General features: G+C 36.5%; 1 protein-coding gene across 8 annotated transcripts in view; it reads left to right on the plus strand.

The window, feature by feature from the left end:
- Nucleotides 1–14,097, plus strand: part of PIEZO2 (piezo type mechanosensitive ion channel component 2) — a 283,367-nt gene that overhangs the window by 39,400 nt on the left and 229,870 nt on the right. For all 8 annotated transcript variants that reach the window (XM_088173061.1, XM_088173074.1, XM_088173073.1 and 5 more), the window contains exon 2: nt 11,047–11,142. In XM_088173061.1, coding sequence (XP_088029187.1) covers nt 11,047–11,142 — 96 coding nt within the window. The remainder of the gene's footprint in view (nt 1–11,046; nt 11,143–14,097) is intronic.

The raw sequence follows: 14,097 nt of genomic DNA on the forward strand, positions 1-14,097 counted from the left end.
TGAAACCACACTCTGTTATTTGTTGAGGATTGCTGTTTTTACGAGTAGACCATGATGCCCTAAACAAAGGATAAATGTTTTCTGGTCATGTTCATGATCTGTTCCTTGTGTAATCACACTTAACTCCAGCTTGCTTTAGCATATGTTGGTAACAGGGTCCTAATTTATTTATGCTACCAATTAAGATGATGGTGGGAATTTTGCTGCTAATTTGCATTTATTCTGATCGAAGAACTGAGAAAGTAGTCTTGGCAATTTTTTGTTTGTTTATTAAGAGTGTATTTGTATATGAAATAACTTGGAAGTTTTAGATTACAAAAAAAAATTTCTAAAAATTGTTTAGAGACAAAAAGCAAGAAAATTATGTGGGAGCATTGAATTTTCAAAATTAGCTATAATGCCGCATTGAATTACTTTAGAAGTGGATAGCTAATCATGAGAGAGAAGGGACTCTTATATGAATGGATAAAGCAGAAAAAAGTTCACATTTCCAGCATTATTCTCCCCTGAAATAGTCTTAATTTTTCTTGGGTTAAAAAAAACCACCCAAACAACAAACCAAACTGCAACTAATTTATTTCCATAAATCCTTTTTATAATTATTATTGTTACTACTTCTTCTTTTAGGAAAACTTTCTCTTGCCTCTATGGTAAATGAACTTTCCAATAACACATTAACAGAACATCATTGCTGAGTTAGGTATCTCTCAAGATTGTTAGTAGCTGCTGTTTTTCTTTCTGCAGCTTTATCTTCCCACTTCCATCACTTAAGACCATGTGGCAAGGGTTGAAGTTAGCTATTTTTCAAGCATGACAAATAAGAATACTCCTGACACACTGACTGGCTGTTGTACATTGATCTAAATGTTAATGAAGAGAATCCTTGTGTTTGAACAAACCCCTGCATTCTACTTTTTCTGGCACTTTTCTGGAGCTATAAACTTCATCCAAGACTAATTCTGGTCAGTTTGCTCATAAAGACCACTTGAAATCCATGTTTGTGTTCTCAGATGGTATACGGTTTTTTCAGTTTACTGACAAAAATACTTTATTAACCAGATAAAAATGTCTACTAATGGAAATGTTTCTAAATAAAGTCACAAGGATTATGTAAGTCTTTACTTCTGTTATCTTCATTGTATGTAGAACTCTTGTCTGTAAGGTCTTATTGGCTGCCCTGCAGAGATTGCAAAGAAATATAATTTTTTTTTTTTTAACTTGAAAGGCAGCTTGGTGTTTATATATTTCTTAAATTTTCGGGATATGTTTAAATCAAATTTAATGTGCTCTTCACTTAGTTTTAATCCTCCAGGATGTATACTTTGGCTCTTTCTCAAGAACAGATCTTCTGAGATTCTCAGTGGACTAATTTCTCCAAATCTGAGATCTTGCTCAATTAAAAAGATGCTAGTTTTTGGTTTGCTTGCTTTTATTTTTGGTTTTCCTTGAATAAGTATAGTATTATGTTTTTTGAATGAAGATTCATGTTGAGACCCTTAAATTTACTGTACCCATCTCCTTGTGTTTAGAACATGCCTGATGATAAGTTTATGTTCTCTGTCTTCCCCAGCAACAAAAAATCTTTTACTTAGCAATTGACTAAGTTGAGAGCTCTAGAAGTTCTGTAGTGGTGAGCCCAGGACCCCGATTTCCTTGGTGGGATGACTTTTTAAAAATTTTTTTGGTCTGATAACTGTTTTATTTTTTATTCTGGTGGGATGCTGCATTACACTATTTGGTGTCTTCAGGACAGTGGCTTGACTCCAAAGAAATACGTAGTCAGACTTTATATTGAGCCTAGATATAAACAGATTAGAATTACTAACTGCGTGGGAAGTTTTCTTCAAGTTAGACTTCTTCTTAACTTCCCACATTCAAATATTCTTGGACGAGGACACAATGGTTTGTTTTATAAACATGAAAGAGGTATTAAATCATTTTGAATTTCCAGTCTTGCTCATAAAATTTGGCTAAGAGCTTATCAAAAGTCTGGGGGAGTTCCTTCAAAACATATTCCGGGGAAGAAAACATTGCTATGCATGCTGTACAACAGAAAATCAATACGTGGAAGAAGGCCTCCCACAAATACAAGAGATTTGGCAACCTGAAGGGAGTGCCATAGACTGCAGCTCCTTGAGTGCAGGGAGAGTTTCTTGAATGATCTGTGAAGAAACAGATGCTGATGTGCCCTGTGCTTTCTGGGGAATGTTACTACTTGAAATGTTAAGACTTTTTTTTTCTTAAATTGCTATATGGAGTAATTATAATAAAATAACTATTACTTTGCAGTGTGAAAACTGGACAAGACCATGGTTCTGTTCCAATAGTAGGATTTCTGAACAATGTTTTTCATTCAATGTTAGATAAGTGTTGCATTTGAAACCCACAGCAAAATGCATCTGTCCCAGTAGAACTGTCTTGCAGAGTCTGTGGCCATGTGCATGTGAAATTTCATTGGGAGTCAGATGGATTTAAGTACTACTTCTCCAGAAAAGGCAATCTTAATGATCAGATTAGATTTGCAGATTATAAACAGCCTCCTAATATGTCCATGGGTTCTGTGACTCTTCTAGTTCTTCAAGTTCCTTTCCTGGTTCTGAGTTAGGAGAAATAGTTTACAAGACAATTCATGGCATTCCCAAATAGATTCCTGTAGTAGGTTGAAACTTCTTTGCAATGAGAGAAAGTTGCCTCATGCATTTGTAAGGAGAGAGAGAAATGCACAGTTCTTCAAACAAAAAGGGATTTATTATTTTGTACAAGCAACATCAGTTTGGAATATGGAGATGGCAAGAATGAGGAGCTTGTATCTCCTTTACGCACTTGATGATATCCTGGAGTTACCTATTTTTAAAAATTCTGTTTCCTTTGGTAAACAGTGTGGCTTTGTAGCACTGTCTGAAATGCTCCTCCATCATTCAGATTTATAGCTTGCAGTTGCAATCCTCTGGGTCCTTTTTATTCAGTGATGGATCAAGAAAGGAAGTTTATCTATCCTTTCCTCTACTGGAATAAATAATGGCAGAGTTTCAAACTCTGCATTCATATTTGTAACTTCACTAATGACACTCATTTTTCAGTGTTAACACCTCTCTGATGTTTAATCATGTTTTTATTTCTCAGAGGTGTTTATCTGGGTTAGTTTTTAAACAAGTCCTTCATCTGACTCGGGTTTTTTAGAACTGATGTCAGTGTAAGCAACAGACAGAAAAAAATTACTTGGTTCTTTCTGCATCTTATGTCAATTGACTTATGATGATTTGTGTGTTTTAAAAGACAATGAGTGTGAATGGTGGTGGGGGAATGGTAATATATGCTGAAACTCACTCTTCTAGCTGCTGGAAACATCTGACTGGCTAGCTGTTCTGGGTGTCTGTGGCTTCTTAGCTGTAAATGAAGGTCTTAGTCCCTTTCTGCTCAGGGAGGTCTCTCTGTTATCCAGCTCTCTCCACATCTGTCCCTGGTTGATGTTGTGTTTAGCAGTAGCGCTGTGTGACATTTGATTGTCATCTGTGTTCTGTGTTTGCTGTTATTTTTAGTCTGAGTCTTGACAGGGTTATACAACTGTAACAGCAGAGCCAGACTACTGTCTCCAGATGTCCGGGGAAACAGGAACATGCTTTTCTCATCCCATGAAAATGAGTGAGGAGCAGAGTTATTTCTTTAGCTCCCAATTACTTTCCTAGAGAGAGGAGCTTGGAATCAGAAGAGCTGTTGCTGAAGCAAGGGTGAGAATGCAGACAGTGTCCCTTCTGCAGGCAGCCCCCTCAGTGGAGGAATAAGAAGACATCTCTTTCTACTTCCCAGACCAATAAATGAATTTAGCTTCAGTTGGCACTGAAATTGAAATGAGTTACAATGTGAAGTTGATCTTTCTAATGGGAAAAATTACTGATGATGGTGTCCATCATGTTTTTTAATTTGGAAATATTTGTATACTTAGTCATGGCAGTAAAATATATTGACGTGGATTTACTTGTGAAAGTGGATACAGCTTTAAAATACCTTATTCTAAGTAAGATGATGATTGTGGAATGGTTATGCTTGAGATCTTTTGTTCATTTTCTTACTGTCAAATACAGCTACAAAACACAGCTCCTGTTCCTAAGTGCTGAAAGAAAGCAATGAACAAGGTGTTTTGTCTTCTCCTCCCTCTGATTGATTCCCAGGCAATATTTGCCACAAAATTAAAATCTGTTCCAGATGATTTCTGATGGAGAGAGACCTTACTAAAACTGCTGCTTGGAGAAATAGAGGAAAGGCAAGAAAAATCAAAGGAAAAAAAGTCCCCAAGCCCTAACAAAACTGTTCACTGTCCAGCAGTTATCTCTCCTGATGAATGGTGACAGGTGAAAAAATGTGATTGTAGAAGTGCTGACATGAACCAAAATCATCCATTTATTTGTTTATCAAAGTGGGGTTTTTTGATTTTTTTTTTTTTTTTTTTCCCCCCAAAAAATAAAAGTTTTCTCTCTGGGTGTAGCACACAGAGCAGCCCTGTGTTGAAATGTTGGCTCAGGAGCAGGGTGGGGAGTGGTGTGTGTTAGCACAGTGTTATCAGCAGAGCTGTTGGATGGGGAGGGAGCATCATCTGATGCAGGAGGGAACTTGTCCTGAGCAGACACAGTTCTGCACTGCACACTAGAGGCTATGACCATTGTTTTGCTCTAAAGGGATGGTAAGATTACATGCACTTCACTTAACTGTCTTTCATAGCAGTGTATCACTCCAATCTCGTCTGTCACAAGTGTTATTTTAAGTGCAATTACTCAGAAGTGAGACCAAAACTATGCCAGGAGTTAATCCATTCTGCAGAATTCCTATAAGTAAAAATAAAGTAAATATCTGTGAGCTAAAGTTCCCTGGGCACTCTGCCTATCAGATACTTGTCATTATGAGAAGGTACAGTTTTTGAAGAGGAACATTTTCAGTCACTATCACAGTTTTATTCTTTAAAATAGGTTGTTTACAGCATAAACTAATTCTGCAATGTGTGGAAGTGTTATTTTATTGTTATTGTAAAGAGTCTTGGAGGAAAAAGTTCTGAAAAAAATTTTGTATTTCTGAAACATAAATTTGAAATATGAAATGTTAGAAGATATGAAAAATAGCAATTTATAAAAGTAGCCTTTCTTTTTCAGAAATGGTAATGTGTATTTCTGATCAAATGGACTTAATTTTAATCTTGTTTTTTTAATTTCTGCATTTGGTTAGTAATGGCTATGTCAGTTAAAGTGAAAAATCCTCAGAAACAAGATTTGCACTTGTGTTTTTGAGTTGAAAAGGGAATGTGAGGTTGCCTCCCTCTTTGTACCTTAACAGTTGTTGGCTCATAAAATTATAGTGCAGATGAGAGCAACTGGTTGATCATCTTTCTGGGAGATTCAGATCTGTAGGTATTTAATACTGGGTCATTTTATCCTGCCAACAGTCAATGAGCTTTACTTTTTACTACATTGATTTGTAAAGCAGTGCTCATAGACAACAGAGCAAGCTGTGTACACCCCTCTGGGTCTTTGTTTCAATGTGAGATTAGGTGGGCTTTCTGCTCAAGGACACCTCTTCCTCGGGAGGCAGAGGCATCAGGAACTGTAAGGAAATACTGGAGGGCAGTTTGGTGCTATTTTACTATATTGCTACTATGCACATGTGTGAGTTTTGGTTAAAGAATGCTACATGCATGAATCTTTAGGAAAAGGAGAAAAAATTATTGTTCCATTTCTTCTCACATTTGCTGGTTGATACCAAGAGGGAGTGTTATCACAAATTGAAGAGCTGTACACATAAGGGCTTTATGCAGAATGGAAGTAAACTAGACTTGTCTCATCAGTTTTTATCTCCCTTTGTATCGCTTTGTTGGAAGTACTTATCTGGCTGGTGAATGGAGGTAGGGTTTTTTGTTGGTGGTTTGTTTTGATTTTTTTTTTTTTAACTCTTTTCCTTGGGAAAAAAAATTATTTCCAGTAGTTCTTATTCTGTAGAATTTCAATTGCCTTACCTCTTTTAACATCTGCTTACTTTACCAGGCTCTTGTGTAGTTCATATAACTCATCAATCAGCAGTGTAAGGCTCCATTCAGGTTTTTGGTGGTTTTCTCTGCAGCTTTTGTAGAGTTTTGCTATAATAGGTAATAAAGATGTTTAAGCCATCAGTTATAACATTTTAGTCTCTGACAGAATGCTGAGTCCATCTGGCCTAATGCTGAACCTACTTGCCTTGGTCAGGCAGCTCTTGAAGTCCAGTAAGATGATTAGGAGTAAAAAACCTAACCAACCAACAAAAAACCCCCCAGACTTCCCCAATTTGAATATTCAAAAGAATGTGGGAACTTGATGGTGTCTTACTGAAGAGCAGCACAAGTGGAAAGGCCTAAATAATTGTAACATTAGGACAGTGCCTTATTGATAAGAAGAATCTTAACTGTGTATCTTCCTGGAAGAGTTGACCACTCATGGCACACATTCATGGACTGTCATGTAGAACACCTTGGTTTGGAGGAGGAAATAGATTCGCTTCAGCGTTTGACTTCTTAGGCTGAGCTTTTGCACCAGAAGCTTTTCATCTGGGGTGTGTAGCAGTGTCTCATTCACTTGTTATACTTTGTACCAAAGTCTCTGTAGCCTGTTTTAGTCATCTGAATTGCGTGGTTATTGGGGATTTCTTCAGAATAATGAGGATATAACAGATATTAACCATGGGATAACTAAGAAAAATTACAGGATTACAGGGAGGAATCTGGAGTTGAGTTGTCCTAGGTTTGAGAGTTGGACACTTGACCTCCTGGAGACTGAGAGGTTTCAAAGACCATTCAGCTACTCATTCCTTTTCCCTTCTGTGTTTTGGTCTCTTATTTCAGATCAGCTGGGTATAAAAATGAGCAAACAGCATCACCTCTCTCTTTTAGCCAATGCCTGTTTAGGGTTAGACTTTTTTTCAGCAGCACTTTTTCCAATTAATATTTTCACTCAATGTATTTTCTGTTGTGTTACTGGAAAAATAAGCACAAAAGACCAAACTTTAGTCTAAAGGTACAACTTTTGAAGAATATAATTACACAGCTTTCTTAACAGTCTCTCAGCTGTAAAGTTGTTAAAACAGGATGCAAACACCATGCACTATTCTCCTGAAGGTAGAAGACACATTACTTCGTTGTAGTTGGCTGAATTAATTTCTTCTCATGCTAAAGCACACAAGAGTCTGGATAGGATAACACTGAGAAGGATATATAATATTCTCTAACCTACAGTAGAAATATATGAAATATGTGGAAGAGATGTTTTTACATATTTCTTGAACAGAAAAGGGTATAACAAGCAATACATTATTCTGTTAACATTAATGACAGTGCTTTTTTACTTAAAGTAAATTCAGAAATAGTAAGTGGATGGCTAATTCTCTCTTCACCTTCCTTCTTGTTTTCTGTTGTTGTGGCTTTTGATAGAATTCTAGCTTACAAATGAGGAGTCAGTAGACCTTTGGTACTATGCCTGCTCCCTTGAAGGCTGTTTTTTTTTTAACACATAGTTTCCACTTCTGAATTAAATACTCTTAAAATTTTTGTGGAATAAAAATAAACACATTGTTTATGAGGCTGGTTTGTTTCATCTTCTTTCCAAGCTTAAGCTAATTGTGAATTTCTTTATTGCTGCTCACTTTGCTCTCCAGTATTTCTTAATATAACAGGTAAGCCACCAATCCTATACTAATTATTCTCTTTAAATGGAGGAAAGAAAACTGTTGGTATAAATATACAATAATAATATGTAACAGCTGTTAGAATTCTACATGTAGAAACCGAATGTGTCTATGAAGCAGTATTAAATTTCTTCAAAGGCCTTCTGCTCTGGGTATCATGAAACAATGAAAAATAAATTCTAGGAGGACAAAGTTATCATGTGATATATGATTTTCTGGTGTCTTTTCTGAGATTCCTTTTTAGTTTTGTATGACACACACTGTACATATCTGTCTTAAGAATGAATTAAATTTTTTAGCTGGAAATCAATCTGTCCACTTCTGCGAAAGAGAATAAAAATTATTAAAGGTTTGTACAACACCTTTTATTGTCTATACATTAAAACTGAAATATTTAAAATAGTCACTTATGAATGGAAAAGTCAGTCTTACTTGTCATAAAATGCTCTTTTCTTCCTGTCTAAGGGAAGATGCTTTAGTACTTAAGGTAATACAAAATAAAAGCTAATACGCTTCTAATTATGTGTATTAATAGCTCTGCTTTTTACGTCTTTTCACAATTGTGTATTATTGGTATTATTGGGCTGTGAACAACAGCAGAACTTCAGAGGTGAAAATCATGCTTCTGAAGTTCTGTTAATAAAGACTGTTAGAAAACATGATGAGACGTGCTTTAAAAAGAAGCTTGAAGAGCAGAAAATTTGTATGGGCTTTGCAGTATGGTCTATCTTCCAGTTTAGGCTTTTTTGTTCAGTGTTTGATGCAGAAACAAGCCCATCCTTTTAAAGCTAAAAAACTAAAGGGTTTTCTGGATGCTTTATATTAAAACAATGCATAAGGGAAGGTTTGAATGGAAATGTAATCTCTGTTAGCAGTGTTTATGTAGCAGTAGAGAAAAAAACAGCTTTTGAGTACACAGCTCTAGGAATAGAAAGCAGTAAATTTTGAGGTAAATATACTTCAAGAACAAGTCATCTGAATTTAATTTTGCAAATCGATTAGACAACTTTGAGAAGCAGTAAAGTAATTTTAGCATTTTAGGCTTGTTAATTTTGATACTGCAAACTGACCTGTGTATCCAAAATACCCAGAAATTTCTATACCATCTGGTTTGCCAAGAAACTCATCTTTATAGGTGCTTTTTTTGTTGATGGAATTCCATTGATCTTAAATGGGACTTTCCATTGTTTTGGACATCTGTGTGCAGCTACTTTTGCAGGAGACCTTTGTGAATAGCAGAGGGAGTGTAGAGGGAGGGTTCATTTGCTTATTTGGGTCCTTTGTTTTTGTATCAGTGACAAACTGAAAGTGATTTTGTGCTCTGCAACTTTTTCTAGATAGTTTTGAATGTCAGATCTGAGGAATATGTATGTTTAACAAACTAATGATGTAGTGCAGTGTGAATATATGAAAGCAGTGCAGCTGCTGTTTCCTAATCTTTCATCTTGCTAAAATTATATTCAGTCATTTACTCTTGCACCTTAGCTTGATAAGGCACTCATCTCTCCAGACACCTGTACTAGGTGAGTGGAGATGAGCACAAAGTAAAATATATTGCATATAGTTGCAGTAGGGAATAGTAAAAATGTTGCAGCTAGGTTTTGGAGGTTTAATTCATAATTCAAAGAAACGTATTGCTAGAGCTCTTGCAACTGCTTAAATAAATACACGTTTTCCAGGCAGTGTCTAGCCAAGTTTGCTGGAGAAGACTTTGATATAAATAGAGGTTCTAAATATTTGACACAGACTTGTCAGCAAGACATTCAGTGACTTCCAGCTAGTGAAGGAAGACATTTAAAGCACACAGTTGCTGTTTTCTGTCTTTGTACTGAAAAACTGAGTGCTAGGTGCTCTACAAGAATTGCAGCAAGCTCAGTCCTCAAGAAGGAAGAAAATGAGCACAATATTGCACTGAAAATAAGTAAGCTGTTTAACACAAAATCTGGTTGTCACAATCCCAAAAATAACTGGATAATAGTATTACCTGCTAATTTAATTGTTCTGCTACCACAATGACTGAGCACATAGGTCCTTCCCATTGGAATGGGAAAGCCTTCAGGCCACAGAGCAGCCTTCAACCTTTATTGTACCTCTTCCTATGAATGCCACAGAACTTGTTTCCACCCCGAAATTAAACTTGAAAAAACCCAAAAAACCCCAAAAAGTTGATTTATGGATTTGTCCTGATATCAGAAGTGTCCTCTTTGCCATTCTTTCCAAGAAGGCCACTAATGGCCATTGTACATCCTGTGCTCCTCTGTAAAGGACCCTGAGTGTAGGTGCATAATAGCAGAGCTGCCTCCCTCTTCTCCAGTACATTGACTTCAGAGCTCTGATAATTGCTTGCAGAATTCCCTGTGGGATAGGTCCTATTTACTCTATCCTGCAGGTTTTTTATAGTTACAAATATAGGTGTAAGTTTTCAGTTGGCCTTTAAAGGTTGTGGCTATAAGGAAAGTTTAGTAAGTGACAAGAGCAATTCTTTCAGGAAAATGACAAGCTGCTCTTAAGGATTCTGGATTTCACTCAGAAAAACCCTCTATCAAGCTTTGGTGGATTTTATAGTCCTTGAATTTTTTTTTTTTTTTTTTTAAGGCTGATGGTGGAATCCTATCCATTCAGAAATAGAGAATAGATACTTCTTATCCTTCCCTCTTGCTAGGCATTCATGCATTTCACATGCTTCTTGGCCAACCTGCAGATGTGGAGTGTATATCCAGAGTTTTCTATCAAGGCTATTAAGGAAATCAAATCAAAACTTTGGCTAGTTTGGGAAACAAAAGTTGTAGCTATTGTATGGATTTGCTAATGGAGAACCTTGGCAGTTTTGTGTTATAATTAAAGTGGATAGATGTGATGAGGATGAGGATCAATAAATGCACAACTTGTTTGCTCATTCCCACTTTTGTTTCTGTGAAATTTCCAGAAGTGGTGTCTGGAGAAACTTCTTTTCTTTTGGAATACATGTTTCTGGCAGGGCTAAAGATGTATTCCAAAACCAAATTGTTTTGGATATAGCTGAGAAGATTTCATTGATACAAGTCTCCCTTACTGGGGATGCTCAAAAACCATCTTGAAGCAATCCTGTGCAGTGTGCTCTGGGATGACCCTGCTTGAGCAAGGAGGTTGGGGCAGATGACCTGCTTTTGGCTCCTTCCAATTCTACCCAATCTTTGATTCTAAGATTTATTTTAAGCATAAAGTTGAATACCTGTGGAAAAAATTGTGTAAATAAGTGGTTAAAATTGACAAGGTAAATCATAAACTCCAGTGGGAAATGCTTTGTGCCATTGAATTTGATTTTATCAGGCCAATTAAACTATATGTTATTTTTCTTTTCTCTCATTGCAGCTTGTGCTTTCCGTTACAATGGGCTCTCCTTTGTCTACCTCATCTACCTCCTGCTCATTCCTCTGTTTTCAGAACCCACGAAAGCAACGATGCAAGGTAAGAAGTTCATTGCTTCATTCTTCAGAGTCTGTGGTGCACAGAGTAAATGCAAAAGCTTTGGTGTAGTAAAAGGTGAAGTCCTGAGCACTACCCCCCTCCTGAAGTGATCTGACTTGTAATACATACTGTAAATTCCCTGATATAGTTTCACAATATTCTGGCTTTGGTGCCAAGGACTTCCAACCATGCTTGCCCCAAATTGCATCAGGGCTGGGCAGTACTGGACATTTCTTTCTATGGCATTATTACCTCCTGAATACTGGTGTGCTCTGGGTGAAAAATGGGTTTTCAGAACCCTCCCAAAGCTATCCTATCATAGATTGTGCTCCAGGTCTGAATTGGTAGTTAATTATGAGAATAAAATTTGATGTCAGATTTTTCATTCAATTGTATTTTAGGTACTTATTTAAACAACTGTCATCCTGGCATTATACCACTGCCTTGGCAAAAATAACTTGAAGGGCTTGCTGTTAGAGATGACAAATAACTGCATCAGGCATTCAAGCATTTATGTGTCATAAACAGAGGTGTGCCATTCTGCCTTGTCTACAGCAAGAATGTAATACTTCTGAAAGGGGTATTTACATTCCCCTGTAATGGGGGAGGAAAGGGGTCCTTTATAGGCCTGCACAATTTTTTATACATTTTAAATTATAAAGCTTTAATTGGTATAGAATCATAGAATGCTTAGGGTTGGAAGGGCCCTTAAAGATCATCTGGTTCCATGGACAGGGATGCCACTCACTAGATTAGGTTGCTCAGGGCCCCATCCAACCTGGCCTTGAACACTTCCAGGGATGGGATATCCACAACTTCTCTACACACCGTTTCAGTGTTTCACCACCTTCTGAGTAAATAATTTCTTCCTAATATCTCATCAAAACTTGCCCTCTTTCAGTTTAAAACCATTGCCTGTTGTCGTGTTGCTATCTACCTGCATAAAAAGTCCCTATCTCTGCTTTTTATAAGCCTCCTTAAAGTAGTGGAAGGCTGCAATGAGTTCTCCTTGGAGCCCTCTCTTCTCCAGGCTGAACAATCCCAGCTCTTCCAGCCTGTCTTTGTCAGACAGGTGTTCCCGTCTTTTGATGGGGATCCATACCCAGTGGGTGGGCTCAGTTTATGTTGTCTGTGTCAGCAGCCAGTGGAACCAGGAAAAACAGGCCTGAAAAATAAATTAAGTAAGCATAAGAAGTAGGAAATACCACTCTTGGTGAGGCTGTCACTCATTTCTACAGGGGAATATTTCGGGGACAGTGTAAGCATGGAACATAAGTAAATGTCCAGCTGTGAGTTAGAGTTTCTCTTAAAGGTGCTGAAGGTGTGAGTTGAGAGGGAAATGTTCATGGGAATTTGGTTGCAGTTGCTGAGATGATGTGCAACTACCCTATTGGTTTTGTGTGTTTTACTTTTTGTGCCAGGAGAAGTGATTGACAGGATAAACAAACAGAGTCATTTTCCAGATTCCAAGAGTGACAGTGGAGAGACATAAAAATTCTCTTTTTTTTTTTTGAGTATAAAAAGTCTATTTGATGAGGACTGATTCCTGTGTGACTTAATAGAGTCATCTAGTTTGCATCACTGATAGTAGCAATCTCTTCTCAGAGGAAAATGCTTTTTTAGGACTTTGGATAGTTTCTGCATATTGTGTATCACATTGCATTGCACTTCACCTGAATGTCATGCTATGATGTGTTTGTCTGAATTGATTTTTTTAATATAAATTTAGTATTTCTGAGTGTACCCATTTTTCCCACTGTCCATGTCACATTTCTAAATTGTGTGTGTGTAGGTGTATTTTTCCAGAAGTCTTTAGGGTTGTTGTTTTGGGGCTTTTTTGTGCCCAGAAGATGGAAAAGAAAGAGGAAATATTTAAATATTTTAACTAAAACCAGCCAAACCGCCAAAAATAAATAAGTTAAACTTCACTAAAAAAAAGAAACTAAATATAGTTTGTATTTTACTTGTATTTTTCGCCTAATACTTCTGTCACTCAGATATTTTTTCCTGAAATTGTTTCTTTTGATTAAGTTTTTTTGTTCTTTTGAACTTTCTAACTTTCTGCTAATCTCTTTTCTTTCCTTCTCTCCTGACACACTCGGCTCTTCAGTCAAAATCTCTGACCAACATTTCTATCTCTTGCACTTTCATCTGTTTTCCCATGCACTTTACAGTTACTGAACTTATGAAGCTTCTCTCCATGAAACTTAAGGGTTTTACAGGATATAGAATAAGAAATTAATCTGAAATGGATGATTTCAGTCTAGATTAATTTAAATTTTGACAGAAACTTAAAAGGTTAGAAACACTGGAGAAAAACTATTATACTCGCTCAAACAGTTCATATAGTGTTTAAAAATTAATGAGTAATTTTTTTTCCTTCTTGTCCTCTTAAACATTTAATCTTCTTAAAAAGGTTAATTGCTAAGATAAAGTAATATTAATCCTTAAACATGAAGGTATAAGTCACTGCAGTGTCTCTGCCTATGTTCCATGTATTAGTTTCAATTCTAACTGAAGGATTTGTCTCCTATGCTTCAAAAGAGTTTGGTATTTTACCAAAACTTAAAACTAACCTTTGGAACATAGGCAGAGACAACTGTGTGAAAAAAAATTCGTTGCAAATAACCTCTTGTCTACAGGAGTAACTTAAAACTTGACCAATTTTTAAAGGATTGCTAATGGAAACAGTTTTCGAGGCATTTACTTCTTCGCCTATGTAATGAAGCTCTGTGATTTCAGCAGTAATTTTTCTATATTAATTATCTCTAAAATCAGGGACTGATTTGTTACTATTTCTCTGAGATGACAAATACACAGTAAATTGTGCAACAGCCTAGTTTCTAACCTCTTTGATTGTGAGCTTTATTTTAGTTTGTTAGTGATATTTTTTCCTCTGTGTCTAGTGTCTATTGCAATTATGTCTTCATCCTTAATAAAGGCTGGTACATGATG

The sequence above is a fragment of the Sturnus vulgaris genome, chromosome 1, assembly GCF_052056855.1.
Source record: "Sturnus vulgaris isolate bStuVul1 chromosome 1, bStuVul1.hap1, whole genome shotgun sequence".
NCBI classification, from domain to species: Eukaryota; Metazoa; Chordata; class Aves; order Passeriformes; family Sturnidae; genus Sturnus; species Sturnus vulgaris.